Source organism: Natrix helvetica (genome assembly GCF_964273705.1).
Source record: "Natrix helvetica genome assembly, chromosome: Z".
NCBI classification, from domain to species: Eukaryota; Metazoa; Chordata; class Lepidosauria; order Squamata; family Natricidae; genus Natrix; species Natrix helvetica.
The window spans coordinates 16,930,673-16,958,431 of record NC_138554.1 but is presented as its reverse complement, the minus strand read 5'-3'; the positions used below and the strand labels follow the sequence as shown (position 1 = coordinate 16,958,431).

The 27,759-nt window shown below is 47.2% G+C and overlaps 1 protein-coding gene across 1 annotated transcript in view; it reads left to right on the top strand.

Moving 5' to 3' along the window:
- Positions 1–323: 323 nt before the first annotated feature.
- The window catches only part of TTC5 (tetratricopeptide repeat domain 5), a 28,864-nt gene continuing 1,428 nt past the window's right edge, over positions 324–27,759 (top strand). The window contains exons 1-9 of the mRNA XM_081932391.1: positions 324–477; positions 1,509–1,641; positions 6,320–6,531; positions 9,572–9,722; positions 10,792–10,883; positions 25,488–25,544; positions 25,872–26,018; positions 26,693–26,907; positions 27,360–27,507. Coding sequence (XP_081788517.1) covers positions 430–477; positions 1,509–1,641; positions 6,320–6,531; positions 9,572–9,722; positions 10,792–10,883; positions 25,488–25,544; positions 25,872–26,018; positions 26,693–26,907; positions 27,360–27,507 — 1,203 coding nt within the window. The 5' untranslated portion in view covers positions 324–429. The remainder of the gene's footprint in view (positions 478–1,508; positions 1,642–6,319; positions 6,532–9,571; positions 9,723–10,791; positions 10,884–25,487; positions 25,545–25,871; positions 26,019–26,692; positions 26,908–27,359; positions 27,508–27,759) is intronic.

The window sequence follows — 27,759 nt, the reverse complement described above, 5'->3', positions numbered from 1 at the left end:
CCATTAACTTTGCTCGTTCAGAAGCCAACAAATGCCGATCATATGACCCCGTGATGTTTCAACCCTTGTAAATACATGCCAAGCGTTCAAAGTTTGATCAAATAATCGGGTGGGTGTATTTTAATGCTGATAAGTGTTGGACCATTTACAAGTGACTTTTTTCACGGCTGTTATCATTAGCCTGAGCAGCGGGGTCGGACTAGACGACCTCCAAGGTCCCTTCCAACTCTGTTATTCTTCTTATGAAAAAAAGGGAAACTGGTAAGCGACTGTTTCCCTTTAAGGCCGAAAAGCTCTTCCTCCCCGCTCCGTCTGGTTTGCTCCGAGTCCTCCGGGCCTTTAGAGGCCTCTACCTCCCTCAGTACTTGCAAGGCGGAGAGAGAGAGAGGGAGAAAAAGCAGGAAAGGGTGGGCGGAGGCTGCAGCGATCATGGCCGAGGACGAAGAAGAAAACTCGCAAGCCCGGCAACGTTTGCAGGTATGACGACGACTAAAGGAGGCTCTTCCCTTCCCTTCTGCGTTTTTAAAGCCAAGATTAAAATAATAATGGAAAAAAAATGCGCCTCTCTTCTGGGGAAGGGATGGAGCAAAGCTCCAGAGCATTCCCCGATTTATGCAGGCAGGTAAAAGTAACCGAGTTGGGCGCGCAAAGCTAAGAAGCCGCGGACGAGCAAAAAAGAAAAAAAAGCAACTTCTTCTAAATTGACGCCATTTATTCCTTTTCCTGGTTTAGTAAATTTAGACAATGTGGATGAAATTGGCAGTGGGTGAAGTAGGCAGAGTGGTTTAGAAACTGAAATAGACGTAGAAAGGGGTTTGCAAGGGGTTTATGCACTCCTGCTTTGCTTGCAGATATTTGTAGATCTTCCTAGTTTTTTTCTTAGATTCCCATGATGTTAGGATTATCAGAGAAATCTACTCTTAATTGCTGCGAGGGGAGTGAGCCGTCGTTTCAAGCCTGTCGATCATTGGGAGCAAAGATTTCTGGGTTAATCTCTGGCTATTCCATGAAAAGGTTAAATGCTGGATTGGTTTGCTACCTAAAAAATAATTGTTCTCTGTCCTGCAGACTGCAGTTTAAATTAACTTTTCTCATAAAGAGTTATGCTTGGCTGAGTAAGGAACATTACATTTCGATTTACCTGATTGTATTTTGAATTTTCATATATATTTATCTGTCAACATAGTTTTAGGTATGTTATAAGTGGTGCTGCCAGGTTTGTGGGGAATGGGCGCAATACATTTCAAATTGGGCAATTACATTTTAGCTTAGAGGCTGATAAATGCTTTGTTCATGGTATGCAATTTATGGTATGTTTATGGTATTCCTGGAGGAACGTTGTCCATGGGGTCGCAATGGATTGGACACAACTTCACAACTAACAGCAACAAAATGGTATGCAACCTGGGTTTGCCAGTTTGGCAATTGCATCGCAAATGTCAGTGTATTTTGTATCAGCAATACATCCCTATTGGGAGATCTGATAGTATTTATCCATCTATGAATAGGAATTGGTCGACCACCTCTATCATTTCCGAGATCATTATTTCGAGAATCACAGTGTGGAAGATGCTGGGAAAAAGCAACAGGATGTTCAGAAAGAGATGGAGAAGACTCTTCAAAAAATGGAAGCCATTGATGGTAATTCACACGTGACTTTAGTTTTTGTATCTCCAACTTAAGACATATGTTTCGTTTCAGTTCTAGATTCTCCCAAATATACTGATCTGTCCCAGTACTTATGATGGATGCATTCATACAATTGAAAATGTTTGAGTCTAGTATAGGAGTATCCAACTCGCGTTGTCATGCGATCTTGTGACATCACGACTTTTTCTCCTTCACTAAAATGGGCGGGCGTGGCCAGTGCGTGACATTCCTGGTTTATTTCCTTGAGAAAAGGGGAAGTTGTAGGAACAGACCAGGCAGAACTGGGGGTGGAGTTAAATGCATCATCGATATCCAAGTCCAGCCCTCCGCCAATTCCGCTGACCCTTATCTAGTGTCAATGTAGCGCTGACCAGATTCTGGTTTATAGGCTTCAATAAATCATTTATGCAGCAGTCTAAGTGAATGGTCCTGATTCTTTACACTTGACACAAGTAGATCTGACAAATAATTATAGTATAATCCAGTGATGGCGAACCTTTTTTGGCTCGCGTGCCACAAGAAGGGGGAGCGCAGGGGGGTCGAGTGCGGGCGTGCCGCACCCATAATGCAATGCGCAACCCCCCCAGTGCGCATGCGTGCAAAACGTGCGACCCCCCCATTTTTACATGTTTTTTTTGCCCTCCCCATGCTCCAGGGGCTTTATAGGAGCCTGGGGAGGGCGAAAAGAGCCTCCCCCGACGCCCCGGAGGCCCTCCGGAGGCTTCAGGGACTGTCCAGAGGCTTCCCTGAAGCCTTCAGAGTGCTTAAAACCACCCTCCGAGCAAACCGGAAGTGACTTCCGGTTTGCTCAGAGGGTGGTTTTAAGTGTTCCGAAAGCTTCAGGGACGGTCCCTGAAGCCTCCGGGGGCGCAGGGGGGGCTCTTTTCGCCCTCCCCAGGCTCCTATAAAGCCTCTGGAGCCTGGGGAAGGCGAAAAATAGCTTTTAAAAAGGTGAACTCAGCTGGCCAGCGCGTGCATGCGCGCTGACCAGCTGACAGGGCAGCGCCTCACGTGCCCTGACAAATGGCTCTGCGTGCCACTTGTGGCACGCGTGCCATAGGTTCGCCATCACGGGTATAATCCTTCCTCCCCCAAAATATCCACTCCCAAGATACCAAAATTGTATTCATTTCAGCATTTTGATATTGCGATTCTTCATTATTTGGCTACCAGAAGTCTTTGTTGTTTGTTTATTTTATTTATTTTAAAAAATGTGTGTGGTCATCGGTCTTGAAAGAACTCTGGGCGCTCACAACGACAGTAAAAGGACAAAAAGCAATTAAAACCATAGAACAGCGATGGTGAACCTTTTTTGGCTTGCGTGCCATAAGGGGGAGGAGCGCAGGGTGGTCGTGTGTGGGCGTGCCGCACCCATAATGCAACGTGCGACCTCCCCAGTGTGCATGCATGTATGAGAGGCGCTCCCCCATGCTTTTTTCGCTCTCCCCAGGCTCCAGAGGCTGGGGAGAGCGAAAACAGTCTCCCCCGCCCCCCTGGAGGCCCTCCTGAGGCTACAGGGACCTTCAGGAGGCTTCCCTGAAGCCTCCGGATGGCAAAAAATGACCCTACGAGCAAACCGGAAGTCACTTCCAGTTTGCTCATAGGGCTGGTTTAAGCCCTCTGGAGGCTTCTGGTTTGCCCTTGGGGCCAGTTGTTTGCCTTCCGGAGCTTCAGGGAAGCTCCTGAAGCCTTCGGAGGGCCTCCGGCGGGGGGGAGGCTTTTTTCGCCCTCCCCAGGCTCCTATAAAACCTCTAGAGCCTGGGGAAGGTGAAAATGGCTTTAAAAAAGGCTGAACTAAGCCGGCCAGCGCGTGCTGGCCAGCTAATGGGGCAACGGCTCAGGTGCCCTGACAAATGGCTCCGTGTGCCACCTGTGGCATGCGTGCCATAGGTTCGCCATCCTGGTCATAAAACAAAAAATAAAATAAGAGTCATGGTGGCACAATGGTTAGAATGCAGAACTGCAAGTCTAACTCACTACACGCTCCAGGAGTTCGATTCTGAGCGGCTGAAGGTTGACTCAGCCTTCCATCCTTCCGAAGTTGGTAAAATGTGGACCCAGATTGTTGGTGGCAATAGGGTGACTCTGTAAAACCACTTAGAGAGGGCTGTAAATCACTGTGAAGTGGTTTATAAGTCTAAGTGCTATTGCTAACTCTGCCCACTGCCAGGAGTTTGATCCTGACCAGCTCAAGGTTGATTCAGCTTTCCATCCTTCCGAGGTCAGTAAATGAGGACCCAGATTGTTTGGGGCCAGTATGCTGACTATATAAAACCACTTAAAGAGGGTTGTAAAGCACTGTGAAGTGCTATATAAGCCTGTGTGCTATTGCTGCTGTAATTGTTACTGCTAAAACTTGGTGCTTCAATCAATCTTCCAGGGTGTTCCAACAATCCCCCCTTCAATTTTGCTTGTTATGTGAGGACTCTATCAGCCTATCAGTTGATACAATAAAAACCATGACGGTTTATATCTGGAATCTAGGTTAAGATGGTGATCTGAAGATAGTGTATATCAATTGCTACTTGTATGGTTTTTATATCGAATTATATCAGTGAGAGACATCTATGGATGGAAACTGATCAAGGAGAGATTCAACCTAGAAATACCGAGAAATGCAATCACAATCAATCAATGGAACAGAAGTTGCCTTCAGAAGTTGTGGGAGCTTCATCACTGGAAGCTTTTGAGAAGAGACTGGACTGCCATCTGTCAGAAGTGGTGTAGGATCTCTTGCTTGGGTGGGGTGGGGGTTGGACTGGATGACCTACAAAGTCCCTTCCAACTTTGTTAATCTGTAGTTGAACAGTAAACAGAAGAGAAAAAAGAACGGGCAAAAAGAAATGCATGGTTACTTGCAGCTCAATATTAGGTGGACTTTCTTTTTGTTTCTTTTCCATTGAGGATCTGTACACTGCACAGATCAAAAAGAGGGCTGTGAAAATAACTACAGACCCCTCACATCTTGGACATAAACTCTTTCAACTTCTACCCTCAAAACTATAGGGCACTGCACACCAGAACAACTAGGCACAAGAACAGCTTTTTCCCGAATGCCATCAGTCTCAGATTTCCACAACACTGTCAATAATTTACTAAGACTGTATTACTATTCTTCTTCTCTTCCTTACTAGCATCTATCGCTTCCAACTTATTACTATAACCATGTTGCTTGTATCTTTCAATTTATATTGTTTTTATTGGTTTCCTAGCATGATTTGATTGCTTATTAGTAATCTTGACTATCACTAAGTGGTGTATCTTTTTATTCTTTTTTTTAAAAAAAATATTTTTGAATAGATACAAACAAACAAGACACAACAAACACCATAAAAGCATATTCCATTACAAATTATAAAAAGTGTGTTAATTGGTTACAAAGAACTTTCGTGCATCCCTTCCACAGTCATCACCTATAATCCATATCAAATTATATATTTTACATCAAATATATTTATATATATTACTATCATCATACCTCATCCTTCATATGACTATAGTTGTTTTAACATCCCTTTATAACAAATATTCCAAAATTCAAAGCAAAACCACATAATGGCATTCCGTTGTCTATTTTCAATATCATCCAACAACATTCTATCTTTGTGAAACGTTCTAAATAAAAATATGTTTCATAACAAAGTTTCTAAACCTCCTTTCTTAATCACTGTTTACAATTTATATCCAATTTCAACATTATAGGCTTTCATACATAACTAAGTTTCAAAACTTCCTTTCATGGTCACCATTTAAAATTTATATCAAATTTCCTCTTGTCGAACCTATATATATATGTATACATTATGTCATTATCAATTATTTATCTAACTATATCCATGATCAATCCAATTTCAATATTATAGCCTTTCATACATAACAAAATTTCTAAGCTTCCTTTCATGGTCACCATTTAAAAATTTATACCAAATTTTCTCTTGTCAAACCAATACATATGTATACATTATATCATTATCAATTATCTATCTATCTATATCCATTATCACTTCATTTTTAACATAATGCTCTAATTTTAACTCTTTAGCTAGTATTTTGTTAATAGTTTTCATATCTCAACCTGTGTCTTTCCAGTAGTAGTACAATCTTATTTCTTTCGCCTTATGTGGGATTAATCTTCTGGTTATTTCCTTAATCAACTTTGTGTGGACTTCTCTTCGCACCTTGTTGCTTGTTGCATGTCTTATAAATTCTCGAAACCCTCCATCAGCTTTTTTAATCAGCTTATCTTTGGTTATCAGTAGTGCTTTTGTCAAAGTTCCTCTCCTTAAATCCATCAATTCTTCTCTTCTTTTTCTCCTTCTATACCTTGAAATCTGGGGTAGAGCTCCTTTCCAGCTCTCTTCCCTTTCCATGTTCCATTCTTTCCATTTCCAAACACGCTCAGATCACTGTCAATATCCACAGTTATCTTGCCTCTTTGTTTATTTTTCCCTAAATGTTGTATATTTTTATTCTTGATAAACGTATTCTATTTTATTTGTCTTTATGTACACTGAGAGCATATGCACCAAAGACAAATTCCTTGTGTGTCCAATCACATTTGGCCAATAAAGAATTCCTATTCCTATTCTATTCCATTCCATTCCATTCCATTCCATTTTTTGGACAATAACATATGGATGAAATTTCTCTCTTTCTCCTCCACTTGTAGGTTTATCAGAAGGGAGATCTTACATTTTGATGCTTAAGGGGAAAGCTTTGAATGTATCAGCAGACTACAATGCCCAGTCTGAAGAATTGCTTTCCAAAGCGGTCAAGCTGAACCCGGAGTTGGTGGAAGCGTGGAATCAATTAGGCGAGGTTTACTGGAAAAAGGGTGATGTCTCTGCGGCACATACTTGCTTCTCTGGAGCACTTGGACACGTAAGGTTCCCCCTAAGTTCTCTGCTATCAAATCGTTCTTTTGAGTGAAGGATTGTTTGGAAAACTCTGACTGTTCTAATAACATAAGAGCTGTGGTGGCGCAGTGGTTAGAGTGCAGTACTGCGGGATGCTTCTGCTGACTGCCAGCTGACTGAAATTGAGCAGCTCAAATCCCACCTGGCTCAAGGTTGACTCAGCCTTCCATCTTTCCCAGGTGGGTAAAATGAGGTCCCAGATTCTTGGGGGCAAAAGGCTGACTCTGTAAACCACTTAGGGAGGGCTGTAAAAGCACTCCGAAGTGGTATATAAGTCTTAAGTGCTATTGCTATTTATAGATAGCCCCAATTCGCATTCCATGTAGTCCTCGGCTTACGACCACAATTGAGCCCAACGTCTCTCTTACCAAACGAGACATTTGTTAAGGGGTTTTTGCCCTTTTTGCCACGGTGGTTAATCACCACAGTTGTTCAGTGAGTCACATGGTAGATAAATGAATCTGACTTCCCCATCGAGTTGGCTTGTCAGAAGGTCGCAAAAGAGGATCGTGGGACACGATCGATAAATATGAGTCATCTGTCAAAGTATCTGAACTTTGATCCCGTGACAACAGGGATGTCACAGCAGTCATAAGTGTGAAAAACACTCATAAGCCACTTTTTTCAGAACCATTATAACTTTGAATGGTTGCTAAATGAACTGTTGTAAGTCGAGGACTACCTGTCTTGTGCTGCAGGCTATTCTGCAATTGAACTGCCCAAACTGCAATTGGGCGGTTCAAATCCCACCAGGCTCAAGATTGTGGCTCAGCCTTCCATCCTTCCGAGGTGGGTAAAATTGGGACCCAGATTGTTGGGGGCAATATGCTAACTCTGTAAACCACTTAGAGAGGGCTGTAAAAGCACTATGAAGCGGTATCTAAGCCTAATTGCTATTCTGTAGATCAAATAAAATACCTTCCAGAGGGAAAAAAATACAGAAAGTCCTCGGCTTATGACCGTGATAAGCCCCAAATGTCTGTTGCTAAGCAAGACAACGCTTAAGTGAGTTTTACCCCATTTTAACACTTTGCTTTCTACAGCTGCTAAGGGAATCCCTGCAGTTGTTCAGTTAATAAAACAGCTGTTAAATGAATCCGGCTTCCCCATTGACTTTGCTCGTTGGAAGGTCGCAAGAGAGGATCCCATGGCCCCGGGACATTGTAACCGTCATAAATAGGAACCATTTGCCAAGCGTCTTGAGTTTTGATCATGTGACAAAGGGGCTATTGCGATGGCCATAAGTATAGGTCACTTTCCACTGCTGTTGTAACTTCGGAGAATTGCTTGCAAATCTAGGACTATCTATGTTGCAAACAATAATTTGGGTAAACATGGATAGTAGTCCCCCCACTTAGAACCAGAATTGAGACCGGAATTTCCATTGCTAAGCATGGTGATCGTTAAATGAGTCGCAGGAAATTTTACGACCTTTCTTGCCATCGTTCCTAAGCAAATCACTGTAGTGTTAAGTGAATCACGCTAAGTGAATCATGCGACAATCCAACTTCCCCATTGGCTTGCTTGTTGGGAATGTCGCATATGGCAACCACATGATCCAAGGAGGCTACAACTACAGGGAGTCCTCGGCTTAAAACAGTCCATTTAGTCGTTTAATGACTCCATAATCCTTTGCGGGGTGGAGTCCAGGCAATTGAATGGAGCTGAGTGTTTACTGGCCGGATGCCCTTCCTGTTGCCGATGCGGAGTTTGTAACAAATATATTTCTCATTGTGCCCAGAGAGAGAAATATCAGCCTCTACCTAGGATCGAACTCAAAGCCTCCTGATTGTGAGCTCCACCTCTAGGCCACCACACCACTCAAAACAGTTCATTTAGTGACCATTCAAAATTACAAGGGCATTGCAAAAAAAGTGACATGATCATTTGTCCCACTTAACAACCGTTGCAGCCTCCTCCATCATCACGTGATCAAAATTCGAACGCTTGGCGGCTAGTTCATATTTATGACGGTTACAGTGTCCTGGGGTCGCGTGATCAACTTTTGCGAGGTTCCGAGAAGCAACATTCAATGGTGAAGCCAGATTCATTTAACAACCGCGTGACTAACTTAACAGTTACTTGCAGCGATTGTCTTAACAACCGTGGCAAGGAAGGTTGCAAACTGGGACAAGACTCACTTCACAAATGTTTCCCTTTGCAACAGAAATTTGGGGCTCAATTGCGGTCCTAAGTCGAGGAGCTACCTGTATTGTAATTACATGCCAGTTGCCAAGCACTTGAATTTTGATCACGCAACAGGTGGCAGTGGGGATGCAGCGGTTGTAAATGCGAGGACGGGGTCATAAGCCATTCCCCCCCCCCCAATGCTCTGTAATTCCAAACAACTGCTAAATGAATGGTAAAAAAAACAAAAAACGGGTGCCTTGGAGACTATTTTTTTTTAACCCCAAAAAATTTGGGTTGGAATTTTATGCTTAAAAATAGTATTTCTTGCTGTTTTTAAAAATCGAGCATTTTTGCACCCAGAAGAGGAAAAATCCTGAGGTCAGAAAAATGGGTTCCTTGGAGGCCCAAGTTTTTTTTGAGCACAAATTCAAAAACAGACGGACGAGATTCGGGGATGAATTTCATGCTTAAAAATGGTATGTATTGCTCTTTTTAAAAATCGGAACGTTTTTGAACCCGGAAGCGGGAAAATCCTGATGTCACTGTCAGAAAAACGGGTGCCGTGATTAGAAAAATGGGTGCCTTGGAGGCCAAAAATTTTTTTTTTGAGCCAAAATGCAAAAATGATGACAGGACGAGATTCTGGGTGGGATTTCGTGCTTAAAAATGGTATTTAAAATTCGAGTGTTTTTGCACCCAGAAGAGGAAAAATCCTGACGGGGGCGGTCAGAGAAATGGGTGCTTCGGAGACCATTTTTTTGGGGGGGGGAGGGGGACCCAAATGCAAAAAAAGCACTAGTTTATTAAAAGTCCTCATTTTATATACAGAAATCTCATCCTGCAGCCAAACTTATTTTTCCTTTCCACCCTCTCAGCGTAAGAACAAGGTCTCCTTGCAGAATCTCTCCATGGTGTTACGGCAGCTGCGTTCAGCTTCTCCCGAAGAGCACGCGCAAAATGTGATGGACAGCGTGCGGCAAGCAAAGCTGGCTGTGCAGATGGACATGTCCGATGGACGCTCTTGGTGTGAGTTCTACTATGTAGTCTATTATCCTGTTCTGACCCAGCCTTTGCGAGCATCACTCAAATCACGGGTGGGATTCAAAAATTTTAGCAACCGGTTCTATGCCCAGTTGCGTGTCATGTTGGGCGTGGCCTATTCAGCCTCCTGCACAATTAGGGGGGGGTGTTTTTGCCCTCCCCAGGCTCCAGAGGTTTTCCTCGAGCCTCTGGGACGGTGAAAATGGCCCCCCAAAGCTCCAGAGGCCCTGTTTCCCAGCCGTAACTTTCGGGAGGCCCGTTTTTCGCCCTTCCAGAGCAACTGTGTGGGCTCTGCATTTATCTGGCACCCAAAACAGACTGGGTGGAGATTCCTGGGAGGGGCGGGGGCGGGTGGGAGGAGCCAGCCAGTTCTTGCAACTACTGGTTCGGCAAACCAGATGTAAAATTAGCATCCGGTTCGCCCAAACCGGTCCCAACTGGCTGAATCTCATCCCTGACTCAACAGCCTACTCATGAGGAGAAACCCATTTTTATTTAGAAAGGGTTAGGGTTAGGGAGCTTCAGTTAGCATTTCAGTCCCCACAACCTGGGTTGTAGCAAGAAATCCTTACCAAGCAATCAGCCAGAGGGGAGTCTCCTGAAGCATGAACGATTGCTTCCGACAACTGCGCCTCCCACAACCCTCCTCCTTATACCCCAGCCAGGGAGAGGCTTCTCAATGTCTCCTTCGTTTCCCGGATAGCTGTCCCTCAGCCCTACATTGCTTTCCTCTCCGCCCTTCTCTGCGCATATGCACATCTGGAATGGCCCCCAGCTGTTCCTCCCAGTCGCTCAGGCCCCGAAAGCAGCTGTCTCTCCACCTGAGTGTGAGTAGAAGGGCCGTGCCCTGCATCTGGCTCTGAGTCCTTCTGCTCCTCACAGGCCTTCCGGAGGCTCCGATGGTAACCCAGGCACCCCCTCCGCCTCCTCTGACTCATCTAATTCTGCAGAGCTGGCGGTGGAACGACCACAACGTAACCCAAGCAGGGGATAGCGGGGGGAAAAGGGAATGGGATATGCAAAACTGGCTAATTTTGTTTTCTGCATTCCACAGATGTGCTGGGCAATGCCTACCTCTCCTTGTTCTTCAATACGGGACAGAACCCCAAGATCTCCCAGCAAGCACTGAGTGCCTATGCACAAGCAGTAGGTGCTGGAGGGGGAACCGAGACAAAACTGTGGTATGGGGAGGAAGGGATGGTGGTTCAAGTTAAGCCTCTCTAGTAAAATTCTAGAGCAGCGATCCTCAATCTTTCTCCATAGCGCTGCTTGGAGAGTCCAAGGATGGGTTAACACAGCCTGTTTGCCCATGGACTGAGTAGATTTTTCCCCTCTGGCCACGCCTCCTTTGCCTCTTCTGGCTCAGTTTTAAAAACTCAGTCCGCCCGATAGGACGAGTTTTGGGGAACACTCAGCTTTGAGCAAATAGGCTGGGTTCTCCAATAGTAATTTTAGAGTATTTTATGTGTTGATATTTAGTTGTTATTAGGATTTTTCCCCAGGTTTTATTATTTTGACTTTTTATTTTCCTTTTTTCTATTTTTTACCAAGAAGAGGATTTACTAAAGTAAGGCTGAGGCAGCGATCGGTTCCACAGCTGCTTAGTCGCAGCTGGGGGAACAAGCGAGGCCGCTTGTCCGGCGTCTGCTGGCGAGCGCAGGGAAGGACGGCAATCCCCGTGTTTCCCTGGTCGTTTTGGAGGAGAGGCTTTTAAAAAAGCCCTTGCTTCTCCAAACGGCGTCTTTTGCCGATCGGGAGAGCGGCGGCCATTTTGAAAAGCGCTGCTTTGGCGCGCTTTTCGGCTGCAGCCAGTGGGAAGCGCCTGGCCCTTAAGTGAGGCTTTTGGCGCGCAGAAGAACCAGCGGCCATTTTTTTGAGACTTTTTTTACCGTCCGGAAGCAGCAGCAAGCAGCAGTGCCAAACCTAAGGACAAGGAAGTCCCCTCTACTTCCCAGGACCTCATGGCAGGGCTGTTCAGCGAAACAACCCCTGACCCAGAACTGATACCAGTCCCTGACATGTTCATGGAGGTTATCCAGCGCCAATGGGCACAGCCAGGTACCCTGGCCAACCCCAGTGGCGCAGACAAATCACTGTATCCCTTAGAACCTAGGCTGGAGGATGTATTGAAGCCTCCAGAAGTGGATGCCCCTGTGGTCTCTCTGACCTCTAATTCTAATCTCCCGGCCGAGTTATTGGAAGGGTTAAAGGCAGAGGATAAGAGGGCAGAAAAGGCTTGTCTCAAAACGCACCAGGCGGCTGCCTGGGCGATCAAAACCTCCACTTCTGCCTCGTTCTTTACGAGGGCATCCCTATTATGGCTGCGCCAACTCAGATCTCAGCCCCCATCTGAAGCATCTCGTTGGCGACATGATCTTAACAAGATCATTACGGCTGTGGAATATGCCTCTGATGCATCCCTGCATGCAGCGAAATTCGCCTCCAGGGCACTAGCGTCCAACATCACTTCTCGCCGCCTGCTTTGGCTTCGGCACTGGCAGGCGGACATGAAGGCTAAGTGGAAGCTGGCTTCAGCTCCATTCAAGGGAGAGAACCTCTTTGGGGATTCCCTAGAGAAATTCCTAATTGAGACAAAGGATAAGAGGAAGGTCCTTCCTTCCACCTTCAGGAAGCATGACAGGAAAGGTCAGGGCTCGTTCAGGAAACAGGCCTTTCAGGCACAGGAAGGTGCCCAGGCCTCCTCCTCTTCATATTCCTCCCAAAGACAGTTTAACCAGTCCTCTGACAGGTCCCAGGAACGAAACAACTTTTCTTCCAGGGGCAGACAATCCAATCAGGGGTCCTTTCGGAAGCCCTTTCGTGGGGGATCCCACAACCGTCAGTTTAGACGTGGGAAGTGACCGTCTGAGGTCTCCTCCCATCGGGGGCCGCCTGCAATTCTATGCAGACCGTTGGGAGGAAACAACCTCGGACAAGTGGATCTTAAATACCATCAGGAGGGGTCTAACCTTGGAGTTTCTATCCTCTCCTCCGCGGACCTTTGTTCGCTGCCCACTATCCAAGAACCCTGTAAAGAGGGCTCTCATGCAGGCAGAGATAGATCATCTTCTGCAGATCAACGCAATAGAGACAGTTCCTCCAGAACAGGAAGGGAGGAGGTTCTATTCCATTCTCTTCCTGGTCCCCAATAATTCAGGGGGGTGGAGGGCCATTTTAGATCTGAAGCGCCTGAACAGACATCTGGCCTACAAGCGCTTCAAAATGCAGTCTCTTCAGTCGATCCTAAGCTGCATGCGACAAGGGGATCTGCTCACCTCCATCGATCTCAAGGAGGCGTACCTGCATGTGCCCATCCATCCTGCACACAGGAAGTTCCTGCGCTTGTGTTACAACGGAAAGCACTTCCAATACAGGGCGCTTCCGTTCGGACTTTCTTCTGCACCCAGAACGTTCACGAAGCTTCTTGCAGCTGTGGCGGCCCACCTGCGCAAGCTTCCAGTCCGCCTGGAGTGCTATCTGGACGACATCATCATCCACTCAAGGACTCAGCAGCAAGCGGTGAGAGATGTAAACATCACAGTTCACACCTTACAGGACCTCGGTTTTTCCGTAAACAGGGAAAAAAGCAACCTGACCCCTGCCACACGCATACAACACCTGGGCGCCATAATAGACTCAGTATCTTGCCAGGTGTCCCTGTCTCCGAAAAGAATCCACAACCTCAGGAGCAGGATCCGGTCGTGTCGCAGGAACAGGTCCTGGCAGGTAGTGCAGCTATCCCAACTGTTAGGGATCATGATTTCTTGCCTCAACATAGTTCCCTGGGCACGCCTTCATGCAAGGGAACTGCAATGGTTCTTGCTTCCAATGCAAAGAGCAAAGATCAGCAACTCCACCAGGAAAGTCCGCATCCCACCAAGAGTGACTCGGTCTCTGAGTTGGTGGCAGTCTCGAGCAGTGGAGAAGGGCTGCCTATTCAGAGAACCCGACAGGATCGTGGTAACGACCGACGCCAGTCTCTACGGTTGGGGGGCGCATTGCCAAGGTCAGCTGGCGCAAGGCAGGTGGTCCAGCGCGGAGGCAGCCCGGAGCATCAATTGGCTAGAACTCAGGGCAGCCCGGCTTGCGCTGAGGAGATTTGCAGAACAGCTGAAGGGGCTCCACGTTCTGCTACTGACCGACAATGTGGCCACAAAGGCTCACGTGAACCGACAAGGAGGGACCCACTCCAAAAGACTCATGTCAGAGGCGGAGGCCATAGGACGATGGGCAGAGATCCACTTAGCGTTGCTGAGGGCGGATCACATCTCCGGAACCAGCAATGTAAGTGCGGATTGGTTGAGCCGTCAGACCATCGACAACTCGGAGTGGCAACTTCATCCGGACCTATTCGCACAGGTGGTAAGGAGGTTTGGTCTCCCACAGGTTGACCTGTTTGCCTCGGCGGCAAACACACAGCTCCAGCGGTTCTTCTCCCGCTACAAGTCAGCACAAGCGGAGGGGACGGATGCCCTGAGGTCCTGCTGGCCTCCAGGGCTTCTATACGCGTTTCCGCCCCTCCCTCTGATCCCGCAGGTGATCTACAAGCTGCTGAAGGAGGGGGCGGAGCTCATTCTGGTGGCTCCACATTGGCCCAGGAGATCCTGGTTCGGGGACCTGGTCGATCTGTCTGTGGAGCAACCGTGGAAAATTCCTCCAGACCAGGTATCCTTGCGTCAAGGGGCCATCAACCATCCAGAGCCCCAATGGTTGCAGTTAGCCGTCTGGCACTTGAGGGGCAGCTCCTGAAGGACCAGAGCCTCTCAGACAACGTCATTAAAACCACCCAAGCTTCCAGACGTCCGGCCACTACTCGCATTTATGACGCGACTTGGGCTGCCTTTTCTTCCTGGTGCAGCAAACGGGACATTGACAGTGTGGAAGCGTCCATCCCTCAGTTATTGGACTTCCTACAAGAGGGCTTGGACAAAGGACTGGCACCAGCCACTCTCAGGCGCCAGGTTGCTGCATTATCCACCATCTTAGCCAGACACCAACTTCAATCCCTGAGTCACCATCCTCAGGTCAAGAGCTTCTTGAAGGGGGCCTACAACATCCGACCCCAGGTGGTGCACAGGTACCCGACCTGGAACCTACCCTTTGTCCTGCAGGCATTGACAGCGGCTCCCTTCGAACCTTTGAGGAAGGTATCTCTTCGACATCTGACTCTTAAGACTGCCTTCCTCATAGCCATTACTTCAGCCAGAAGGGTATCTGAGATTGCGGCCTTCTCGGCCAAGGAAGAGCTGTGCATCATCCACCCAGACAGGGTCATCCTACGGTTAGACCCCGCCTTCATGCCGAAGGTGAATTCTCATTTTCACAGGTCTCAGGAGGTTATCCTCCCGAATTTCTGTCCCAGCCCTCAACACTCCAAGGAGCGCAGGTGGCACAAATTGGACGTGCGAAGGGCAGTCCGCATTTACCTGAAACGAACTAAGGACATCAGGCACTCCGAGGCCTTCTTTGTGTCTTTTCAACCAGGCTCGCTGGGTCGCAAGGTGTCATCTTCAACCATAGGTCGGTGGCTGCGAGCTTGCATTAAGATGACATATGACCTTCAGGGAAAGCCGGTTCCACCTCGTGTAACGGCTCATTCCACCAGAAGTGCGGCCACGACCGCGGCCTGGGCGACTCAAGCATCTATTCTGGACATTTGCAGAGCGGCCACGTGGGCGTCTCCCACGGCTTTCATTAGAAACTACAAGATCGATTCCTTTGCCTCTGCCGAAGCCTCTTTTGGCCGTAGAGTATTGCAGAAGGTTATTGAGGCTCCGGACAATGTCACTTCTTCCCGCCCTGGGACACAATAGCTTGGGCATGTCCCATCCTTGGACTCTCCAAGCAGCGCTATGGAGAATGACCGTTGTCTTACCTGAACGGTCGTTCTCATGGCGCTGCGGAGAGTACAAGACCCACCCAGGGTGATTGTTTAGCTCCGAGATTGTATCTTTACACAGGTGTGAGCTGAGGACGTCTTCGTCGGACAAGACCTCGTTTTAAAACTGAGCCAGAAGAGGCAAAGGAGGCGTGGCCAGAGGGGAAAAATCTACTCAGTCCATGGGCAAACAGGCTGTGTTAACCCATCCTTGTACTCTCCGCAGCGCCATGAGAACGACCGTTCAGGTAAGACAACGGTCATTCTGGCTTTGCGGACCAACAGGGAGGGAGGGAGGGGGGGAATAGCTATGCCCAAGCGGAGGGTGAGCACACATGTGTGTGCAGCTCCATTTACGTAAGCAGCACAAATAAAGTATGTACATGCACACTTGCTCATTGCTCACGCAAGTGGAGCTTCACGTGTGCGTTTGCTCACCCACTGCTTCTGCAGCCCGGTTCCGAATGTGTCCTGGCCCGGGAGTGGGCCACTGCCTGCAGGTTGGGGACCCCTGCTCTAGGGGACCAGGTGAGAAGAGTAAATTCTGTGCGACAGTTAGTCTGGATATTGTAAGATTTGAATTCAAAATCTGACTTAGATCCATAATATACATTACAGATAGTCCTTGACTTACGACCATAATTCAGCCCGGAATTACAGTTGTAAATTCATACCAGTTGTTAAGCAGGGCACCATGTGACCAAACCTGATTTTTGCAAGTTTTTTGTGGTGGTAATTAAATGAATGCAGTGATCTTTAAATGAGAGTTGTGGTGGTGCAGTGGTTAGAATCCAGCAGTATTGCAGGTTAACTCTTCTGCCCATAGCCAGAAGTTTGATCTTGACCCAACTCAAGGTTGTTTCAGCTTTCCATCCTTTCAAGATTCTTAATATGAGGACCCGGACTGTTCGGGGCAGTATGCTGACTCTGTAATCAGGGCGGTTAATTATTACAGAAGCAGCATGTAAGTTTTGTTGTTATTGCTATTGTTAAGTGAAATAATTGTCCGCAATGGATGTTTTTGAGGAAAACTAGAAGTATCGTCAATCATGGACACATTATTAGAGGATGCTGTAAACAGCTGTAAATCTGGCTTGTTGCCAAGCACCGAAAATACAGTCACGTGACTGCAGGAGATTGCTGTTGAAACTTCAGATTCAGATTGTAAGTAGGTTTGGAGAGGTCCATCCTCATTTTGAAGTTACCAAGTGGCTGGTGGTCAGCCGAGCCCTATCTGTTTGTTCTTCTCCTAATTGTATATTTTTACACCTTTGTCAGTATATAGGGCAGTGATGGCTAACCTTTTTTGGCTCGCGTGCCAAAAGCGTGGGGAGCGCAGGGGGGTCGTGTGCGGTTGTGCAACACCCATAATGGTATGTGCATGACCTCACCGTGCATTTGCGCACAACCAGCGTGACCCCCATTTTCGTGTGCTCCAGAGGCTTTATAGGAGCCTGGGGAGGCTTTAAACAGTCTCCCCTGCCCTCCAGAGGCCCTCCGGAGGCTTCAAGACCTTCCCGGAAGCCTCCGGAGCACGAAAAATCAGCCCTATGGGCAAACTGGGAGTTTGGAAATGGACTTCTGGTGTTGTATTCCCGGAGCGTCCACCAGCAGGTGGCGCTAGAGGAGGCCTGTCCACGCGCGCCCAGGATTGGTCGTTTCAAACAGGTTCCAGGGCGGCACGAGCGTCGAGCCCCTATTGGCTACCGGCTTGACAGCTGGAGAATATAAATAGCTGTCAACCGGCTTTCAGTTCAGTTCAGTTACTAAGTTGAATAAATCAGTTACTGTTACTGGTTGTCTGTCAGTTATTACCTGATATTTAATACTGGCGACGAGGACGGGCGGATCCAACCCAGCAAAACAAGTTACAATGACGACTTCATCGATGTTCGCCCCATTTCGTGTGGAGGCAGAAACCTGGGAGGCGTTTGTGGAAAGATTTGAATGTTTCCTCCTGGCACACGACTTAACAAGCCTTTCGCTGGAGAGGAAAAGAGGCATCTTTTTAAACTACTGTGGACCAGAGATGTTCGCAACCGCAAGAGCTCTCTCAGCTCCCACCCCTGTACACACGGTGCCTTGGGAAACGTTAATGGCAAAATTAAAAACACATTATGAACCAGCACCTTCACGTTTTGCAAGGCGACAAGATTTTCGCCACTGCATTCAAGGAGAGGGGCAATCCATAAGCCACTACGTGGCTGCGCTCCGTGCGGCTGCTATTCCTTGTGAATTTGCTGATTTGGACGAAGCCCTGTTGGAACAATTTATTTACGGTCTGAAAGACGTTAAATTACATCGCCGAATTCTATCCCGGTCAGACCTCACCTTGAAAATTGCCGTTGATGAGGCTCGCGCAGCGGAGATGGCCGAACAGTCAACCCCTGACCGTAGACGGTTGCCACAGCCGTTGCCAATGGGACAACAGTTTCCATCGCCTCAAGTAAACCATCAACAACTAGCCTCCTCCATACAATCAGAAATTGACTTAGCAATAGATCGTCTGCAATCATTAAATTTAAGAGACAGTCGCGCCTGCATGAGCTGCGGCGGCAAGCACGCACGCTCAACCTGCCGATTTAGGGCAGCTATTTGCCGGAAATGCGGGAAAAAAGGACACTTAGCAGCAATATGCCGCTCATCTGCCCCTGACAACCGGCCACAAAATCAAAATGCTGCCTACCGTTTTTCTGCATCTGCTCCACCAAATCGCCGCCTAAATTCTCTATCTCTGGGAGACATCCAAGAATATAACCCCGAATGGGTTGTCGACTCAGCATCCGCATCTGCAGGAGGTCGCGGTAAGATGCACCTGACTATCTTCCTCGAAGGCCGGCCTTGCTCTATGGAGCTAGATACAGGCTCAGCTCGCTCAATTATTTCTTGGCAAACATTATCATCTATTCTACCCCACTACAAAGTACAGCAACTCAGCCCTGCAAACTGCCGCCTGAAAGACTACCAGGGAAACTCCATCAAGCTCCTAGGCTGCGCTAAGCTACTAGTTACTTATGGCTCCTTCACAGGCCACCTACCATTATTAGTGGTACAGGATCCCCTGGCCTCTTTATTGGGGCTCGATTGGTTCAGTGCTCTGGGTTTGTCAATAACTGGCATCCATGCAACGCAATACTCTTCCTTACCTACTAACAATTTCACCTCACTAATTGCGGAATTCAAAGATGTTTTCTCACCATCATTAGGCTGCTACAAGGGCTCCCCAATATCTTTAAACCTCGACCCTTCAATAGCTCCCATCAGGCTTAAGGCCAGACGTCTACCATTCGCCTTAAAGGCGAAAGTAGACGCGGAAATTGACAAACTCCTGGAACAAGGAGTTCTACAACCAGTCGATTTTTCCCCTTGGGAAACTCCAATTGTTGTTCCCCTAAAATCTGACGGTTCTGTAAGAATATGCGCAGATTTTAAAACAACAATTAATAAAGCCCTCCAAGCACATCCCCACCCAGTACCGGTAGTCCAGCACGTACTACACACATTAGGACGAGGTAAGATATTCGCAAAATTAGATCTAGCCCAGGCCTATCAACAGCTACCTGTTGATGAAGCCACAGCACTGGCACAGACAATAGTCACCCACCGCGGGGCTTTTAAATGTCGTAGGCTGCAATTCGGCGTCAGTGTGGCCCCAGGAATATTCCAGGGATTGATGGAGCGGTTGCTCCATGGCATTCCTGGGGTCACACCCTATTTCGATGATGTGCTCATTGCAGCCAAAGACGCCCCCACGCTAATAAAATCCCTACGTGCGGTCCTCCAAAAATTCCGGGCTGCAGGCCTCCATCTTAAGGCATCAAAGTGTAAATTGGGAGTTCCTGCCGTTGAATTCCTAGGATTCCTAATAAATAAAGATGGAATCCACCCATCACCAAAAAAAGTGGAGGCAATCCTTTCCGCACCAACCCCAACCAATAAGGTTGAGTTGCAGGCTTTCCTAGGCCTCCTCAATTTTTATTCGTCGTTCATACCACACAAAGCGTCGTTAGCAGAGCCCCTCCACCGACTTTTAGACACTTCAGCACCATGGCTCTGGACCAGCCGCGAGGCGCAGGCGCTCGCGGCTGTCAAAAAGGCTTTGACAGCTCCACCAGTGCTAGCGCAATACGACGAGAAGTGGCCCCTGCAGCTAGCTTGCGACGCCTCTCCATTTGGAGTTGGCGCAGTGCTGAGCCACGTATATCCTGACGGCTCAGAGGCCCCCATAGCGTTCTACTCCCGCACCTTGTCCAAGTCTGAGCGTAATTATAGCCAGCTGGACAAGGAGGCGCTGGCCGCCGTTGCGGGAGTAAAACGTTTCCACCATTACCTGTATGGGCGGCCATTTACCCTCCTAACGGACCACAAACCACTTCTAGGCATTTTAGCTGGCGACCGCCCCACTCCAGAAATTTTATCTCCCCGCATGTCCCGTTGGGCGGAATTCTTATCAGCCTATAACTACACGCTGATCCATAAGCCAGGCATTACAATGGGAAATGCAGATGCTTTGAGCCGCTGCCCTTTACCGATTCCGGTATTGGACCCAGCTCCTACAGAAACAATCTGCCTTTTAGATGAATTGCAACTTCCACTGTCTGCATCAGACATAGCAATACATTCCAAAGCAGACCCCATCATCTCAAAAATAATTCATTTCGTCTGCAGTGGATGGCCTAATTCTGATATAGACCAGCCACTACTGCCATTCTATCGCCGCCGAACGGAACTGTCATCTCTCCAAGGCTGCCTGCTCTGGGGACACAGAATAGTAATCCCAAGCAAATTGCGCCAGGCACTGCTATCTCGTCTCCATGAGGGCCACCCTGGCATTGTCCGTATGAAATGCCTGGGGCGCAGTTACGTCTGGTGGCCCTCCATGGATGCAGACATTTCAGCGTGGGTACAGGAATGCCCTCAATGCCAGCAGGTCCGCCCCGCACCACCAGCAGCCCCATCCAGAGAATGGGAACAACCCAGATCGCCGTGGAGCAGACTCCACGTGGATTTTTTAGGACCAATAGAGGGAACCACCTTCTTCTTGGTAATTGACGCGTGGTCAAAATGGGTAGAAATGTTCCCTATGCATTCAACTACGTCTGCAGCCACTATAAAAATCTTAGACAACTTATTCACAACACATGGGTTACCTGACATCATAGTGTCAGATAACGGGCCCCAATTTACTTCACAAGAATTTCAGACATTTCTCCAACGCCAGGGCATTCGCCACGCTCCCGTGGCTCCATTCCACCCGGCAGCTAATGGAATGGCAGAGCGCGCGGTGCGCACTGCCAAGGAATCACTGGCACGCATGGCTCATTTGCCAATGCAGCAACGAGTAGCCACATTCTTAAGATGCCAGCATACCACCCCTTGCCCAATAACTGGCAAAGCCCCTTCCGAGTTGTTAATGGGAAGGAAACTCCGTACGACGTTAGACAGATTGCATCCATTTTACGCTACCCCTTCCTACCCATCCTCTCCCCCCCCTAGGGTTTTCATGGTAGGGGAAAGAGTGTTCGCTAAAAACTTTGCAGGGGATCCTAAATGGGTGCCTGGTGTTGTATCGGAGCTAACAGGGCCCTGTTCCTATAGGGTCCTCCTTGGAGATGGAAGAGTGTGGAGGAGGCACATAGATCAGCTGAGGCGAAGAGACACCGGTGCAGCATTAAACAGCTCAAATGTTCCAAATGTTATTCCAAGTTCACAAAGACCTGACGACGACGCCCATCGGCCCAGATCTGAGCGAACAACTAGCTCCGGCGGCCAAATCAATGATCCGATACCGGCAAGCTATCTACCTGGTGAGTTGGGAGGAGTTCCACGGTTTGGCCCTTCATGGACACTTCCTCGAAGCGATCCTCCCTCTACGGCGGCGGTCACTCCACAGCTAAGAAGATCGCAGCGCGTGCGCAGAAGGCCAACCAGGTTCCAGGATTACGCATGCGCGGACAAGGGGGAAGGAGTGTTGTATTCCCGGAGCGTCCACCAGCAGGTGGCGCTAGAGGAGGCCTGTCCACGCGCGCCCAGGATTGGTCGTTTCAAACAGGTTCCAGGGCGGCACGAGCGTCGAGCCCCTATTGGCTACCGGCTTGACAGCTGGAGAATATAAATAGCTGTCAACCGGCTTTCAGTTCAGTTCAGTTACTAAGTTGAATAAATCAGTTACTGTTACTGGTTGTCTGTCAGTTATTACCTGATATTTAATATCTGGTTTGCTCCTAGGGTTGTTTTTTGCCCTCCAGAGCCTTCAAGGTCCTTCAGGAGGCTTCCCTGAAGGCTCTGGCGGGCAAAAAACAACGCTACGAGCAAACCGGTCCGTAGAGTCGTTTTTTGTCCTCTGGATCATTCAGGGGACTTCAGGAGGCTTCCTGTTTGCTCGTAGGGTTGATTTTTGCCCTCCGGAACCTTCAGGGTCCTTCAGGAGGCTTCCCTGAAGGCTTTGGCGGGCAAAAAACAACGCTACGAGCAAACCGGAAGTGACTTCCGGTTTGTCCATAGGGCCGTCTTTTGTCCCCTGGATCATTCAGGGGACTTCAGGAGGCTTCCTGTTTGCTCCTAGAGTTGTTTTTTGCCCTCGAGCCTTCAGGGAAACCTGAAGGTCCCTGAATGTCCGGAGGACGAAAAACGGCCCTATGAGCAAACCGGAAGTACGTTCCTGAACTTCTGGTTTGCTCATAAGGCCAATTTTTCGCGCTCCGGAGGCTTCAAGGAAGCTCCGGAGGGCGAAAAACAGCCTCAAAAGAAGGCCCGTTAGTTGGCCAGCACGCGCAAGCGCACTGGCCAGTTGAAATGGCTCCGTGTGCCACCTGTGGCATGTGTGCCATAAGTTTGCCATCAGGGATATAGGGGTTCATGAATTGGAATAGACATGGTAACAGGTTAGTCAATGGGGACTGGTGACCCAGATGGCTGGCCGTGGTTTAGCTTCACGGATCTGTATACTGTATATATGAGTGCTTCTGTGAATATAGCTTCTGTGATTATATTGATTTTGTACTACTGGATTCTGAGTTTTGATTCCGGCTTCCGCTGTATGGTATTGTATTTAAAGAAATTTCTTATATAAATGAATCCTGCTGAATTATTTACTTGTGTTTCTGGTTGGATTGCTGCAAACTCATAACAATCCTGTCTACCAATATGCATGAATGAATGACAGTGTCTAGAAATAATAAAATGCACCATGGAACTGCAGGCTGTTGTTAGGGAGAAAATTATTTATGAACACAGCTTTCTTTGCAAGCGGCAAACTTACATTCCTGGAGTTATCTGGCTAGAACTTTTATTTAATGGCACTCGTTTTGCACTTGTGAGGAAGATGGAATTGGAACAGCATTTTAAAATGCATAAAATTCTGTTAACTCATTGTGTTGTATAGTATGCATCATCCTCTAGTTGTCCAGACTTCCTTTTTGCTGTAAGGGGCCTAAATAGTTGTTGGAGTTCCCTAAAATAAGATTTGAAATACGGTGCTAGATTGATATTCCATTAATTCAGCAGCAGTAAAATAGATTTCTTGACTACCCTAAATGGAAGAGTGGTTGACGAGATGACTAAATTAACTTCTTTGAAGGGGTTCTTGGTGTTCTCTGAGCTTGGTTGTTTTCTTGCAGACGTTTCATTACCAAACTAGGTAACATCATCAGTGCTAGTAAGAAGTGGGATTTGCTCTCATCTTATAGTCTAGAACTGTGATGGCGAACCTATGGTACACGTGCCCGAAGTGGCACACGAAGCCATGTCGCCTGGCATGTGCGGCATCGCCCATTCCTCTTCCGGGTTTCTAGTGCGCATGTGCCAATCAGCTGGTATCTCTGTGTGTGGCAGTGCGGGAAACCAGAGGAGCTGGTCTTCCATTTTCCAGTGTGAGCATACACGCCGGCCAGCTGATTGGTGCATGCACATGCGCAGTAGTAACTGGAAGATTTGCTGGCTGGTGCCCATGTGTGCGCCAGAAACCGGAAGTACATTTCCGGGTGCGTACATGCCCCCTTGGCAGTTTTTCTTCCAGATGAGCACACACGCAAAGTGCTCCATTTTCGGCACTCAGTACCAAAAAGGTTTGCCATCATTGTTCTAGCATCATGCCCTGTCAGTTTTGGTGGGGATGGTCTTAGAGAGTCTTTGGTTGGGCTGTTTACTGTTGGCTTGTCTGGCAATTCCTTGATTTAGATATTGTTTACTTGATTGTTGGTTTTACGTTAATATTGGAGTTAATTTAATTCTCTTTCTGGATGCTGATTGCTGGCGGGAAGGTGCTTTGGTCTTTTTGTTCCCTTTTTGTCTTGTTGATTGTCTCTTCTGCATAGTATATGGATACCGCTTATGTGTCTATCGATAGCTAATGTGTCAGAGTGCTAGAAATTCCCAAGCATTATTGGATCATAGTTTCTGACTTCTTTGATCAGAAAAAAAAGCAGGATTTATGTTTATTGCTCACTTGGAGACCCCTTATGGACTTTATAAATGAAACGGAAAATACATCCTAAGTTCACAAAAAGTTCACAAGCATTGCAGAAATATTTATGGTTGTCAAATCCTTAATACCTGATAAAAGGGTTTATTTTGAGATGGTAAACAGTTCGGGAAATGCTGATAATTCTGGAGTTTAGACCACAGTTCCCTTAGGAAAGTCTTTCTAATGTGATTCTCGCTTGATAATGACATTCTTATGAATTCATACACTGAGAGATATTTTATAAAACATCCATTTGCTAGATAGGGGAGGGAACAACACAGGATTATAATGCATGGGAAAGGGGTCTGCTGTAACTTTGAATAGTCACTAAACAACCAGTCATAAGTCAAGGACTACCTGTAATATAGTTCGGGGAAATAAAAAAAAAAACCCATTCTGTTGACTTCGTTGGAAAATTCAAATTTAACTGTTGCAAAGACGAATCCAATTGGTCACATTTTAAATTAAGAATTCATGTGGGTTCTTTCTTGCTATATAAAATGGCTGTTGATATCTACTCACAGCCGTTCGTTTAGGTAGGTGCAAATATGAATGAATGTTTGTTTTGGGATAACAGCATAATAGAGCTGGAAGGGACCTTGAAGGCCGCCTAGTCCAACGCCTTGCTCAAGCAGGAGACCGTATACCATTTCAGACAAAAGGCTGCCCAATCTCTTCTTAAAAACCTCCAGTATTGGAACACCCAAACCCTCTGAAGGCCAGCTGTTCCACTGGTTATTTCTTCTCTCAAGAAATTTCTCCTTAGTTCTAGGTTGGTTCTCTCCTTGATTAGTCTCCATCCATTGCTTCTTGTTCTGCCTTCAGATGCTTTGCAGAATAGGCTGGACCCCTCTTTTTGAGGGAGATAGAATATTCTTTGCAAATGAATTACCGTATTTTTCGGAGTATAAGAGGCACCAAAATGTTGAAGAGGCAAATAAAAAAAAGGTTTTGCACTCTGCAGACCTCCCAAAAACGGCCCGTTTTTTTTGTCAAAAAAAGGGCATGCATAGCCTTTAGGAGGCTTTTACAGAGCTCCTGGGGGCTGGGCCCTCCAAAAACGATAAAAAAACAGTCCATTTTTTGTCAATAAAAGGGCATGCAGAGTCTTTAGGAGGCTTATAGAGTGCTCCTGGGGGCTGGGGGGGGGGCAAAAATGAGCAAAAAACTCTGTTTTCCGCTCATTTTTGCCCTCTCCAGCCCCCAGGAGCACTCTATAAGCCTCCTAAAGGCTATGCATGGCCATTTTTGCAAGGGGGGGTATTCAGTGTATAAGATGCACCCAGATTTTCACCCTCTTTTTTATGGGAAAAAGGTGTGTCTTATACTGCGAAAAATGTGGTAGTTCTTTATCTACCTGGCAGTGCTGATTATGCATACTTTATATTTATTTATTTATTTGTAATAGGAAAAGGTGGACTCCACTGCTTCTTGTAATCCAGATTTGCATCTCAATCGAGCCACGGTAAGGAAATAAAATAGAGAAGGCCACATAAAGTTGGCTAATGTATGAATGATCCATCAAGAAAAGCTTTAGGATCATAGTTTGCGATTCCTAAATGTAATGGGATCCAAGGCTATTGGCTAAGATGTTGATTGTAATTTTTTTATTTCATTTTGGAGGGTTGGATCTTTGTTCTAATATCTCAGTATCTGGACATGACGTCACTTGCTGATCTGATTTGGATTTGGAAGCTATTAGGATTAGGATGCTGAGTTTTCGGATCCTAGAGACAGGCATCACTTTGACCCCAAATTGAATCCATGGTTTTTACATGGTTTTTTTGCGCAGCTTTCTAAGTATGAAGAAAACTACATGGAAGCCTTGGAGGGGTTTGCACGGGCCGTAGCTCTTGACCCGACTTGGCTGGAGCCTAAACAACGGGCCCAGCAACTCATGGATTTCCTTGAGAGACTAACTGGACTCCTTGAAAACAAGGTAGTATGGCGGCAGAGTTTGGGATTTTTGTGTCCTCTGTCCAGGGGTGGGATTCAGCCGATTCGGGCCAGTTCAGGCAAACCGGATGTTAATTTTAAACTGATTCGCTGAACTGGTAGTTGCAAGGACTGGCTCACCCTGTCCACCCGGCCCCCCCAGGAGTCTCCACGTGGCCTGTTTTGGATGCCAGGTAAATGTAGGCCTGGCGTGGAGGCTCTGGGAGGGCAAAACACAGGCCTTCCGGAAGTACCGGACGTCCGGAAATGGGTCCGTTTCCAGCTTCTGGAGGGCCTCCGGAGCCTGGATGAGGCCGTTTTTGCCCTCCCGGAGGCTCAAAGAAAACCTCTGGCACCTGAGGAGGGCAAAAAACGGGCCTACTGGAAGTACCGGAGGTCTGGAAACAGATCCATTTCTGGCCTCTGGAGAGCCTCGAGTGCAGGGGAGGTCGTTTTCACCCTCTCGGAGGCTTGAGGAAAGACGGCGAAAACACACTCGCCCCCCCCCCCCGCTGTGGTGTAAGAAGCCAACTAGGCCCCGCCCCCATGGCCCCGCCCACCCAGCCACCAGGCAGAGAACTGATTGCTAAACTTTTTCAATCCCACCCTTGCTTCTGTCCATGTTAGGTAATGCCACATCTGCCAACAAGTCTTGTTCCTGCTTCTTTCCTCTCCTAGGGCAAGGTGAAAGGCAAGAAGCTGCAAAGCATGTTGGGAAGCTTGCGGCCCTCCCACCTGGGTCCTTGTGGTGATGGACGTTATCAAGGGCCTTCAGGTCAGAAGGTAGATCTACAGAGGCGATCCCTCAGTGCCTTGCAACCTGGTGTTAACACGGGTGCAGTGATCTTGGGGAAGGTGTTGTTCAGCCTGACTACTGAGGAAAAAGTGCCTTTGTGAGTATAGAATTGTGTTCTGAACCTTGTTTGCCTTAATATCATCAACTTCTGGTATTGGCTTTCACAGCCTATGTCTATTAGGCAGTGTTGAACTTCAGGCTTGATCATAGTTTCTGACTTCTTTGATCAGAAAAAGACAGCATTTATGTTTATTGCTCACTGGAAACCCCTTGTGGACTCTATGCATAAAACAGAAAATACATCCTAAGTTTATTTTTGTTTTATGCATAAAGTCCGTAAGGGGTTTCCAGTGAGCAATAAACATAAGATATTGGCTTTTTTAAAAATCAAAGAAGTCAGAAAATATGACCAGAAACTATGACTTAGTAACCTCTGGAATGCACAGTGTATATTCCATGCTAGCTCTGTATTGAATACATCTGACTTAACTTGTGCAACGGGGCAATAATTAATTTGTTTCAATTTTTCCACTTTCTGTTCTCCAATAGCACCTTTGGATTAGTGGACTCTCTTGAAGGCCCCTGTTTTGCTGTCACTGTTTACAACATGGTTCAAAGCTGGGGGGTCCTAATTGGGGACTCGGTGGCCATCCCTGAACCTCATCTTCGGCACCATCACATTCAGCACCAGAACAAAGTGAGTCAATCCCCAATTCTCCCTTTGTCTGTCCTATGTTGTGCCAGGAATAATGTTCAAACTTAATCTGAGCCTTCCACAAATATTTCTGGAAGGCTGCAATTAAGTTTTAACATTATTCAAACTTGGAATAATGGGAATTACCGACACTCCTCCATTTATGGTCACAATTACAGCTAGAATTTCTGATGCTAGACAAGGCAGTTGTTAAATGCCTGATTTTACAACTTTTTCTTTTTTTAACCATAGCCA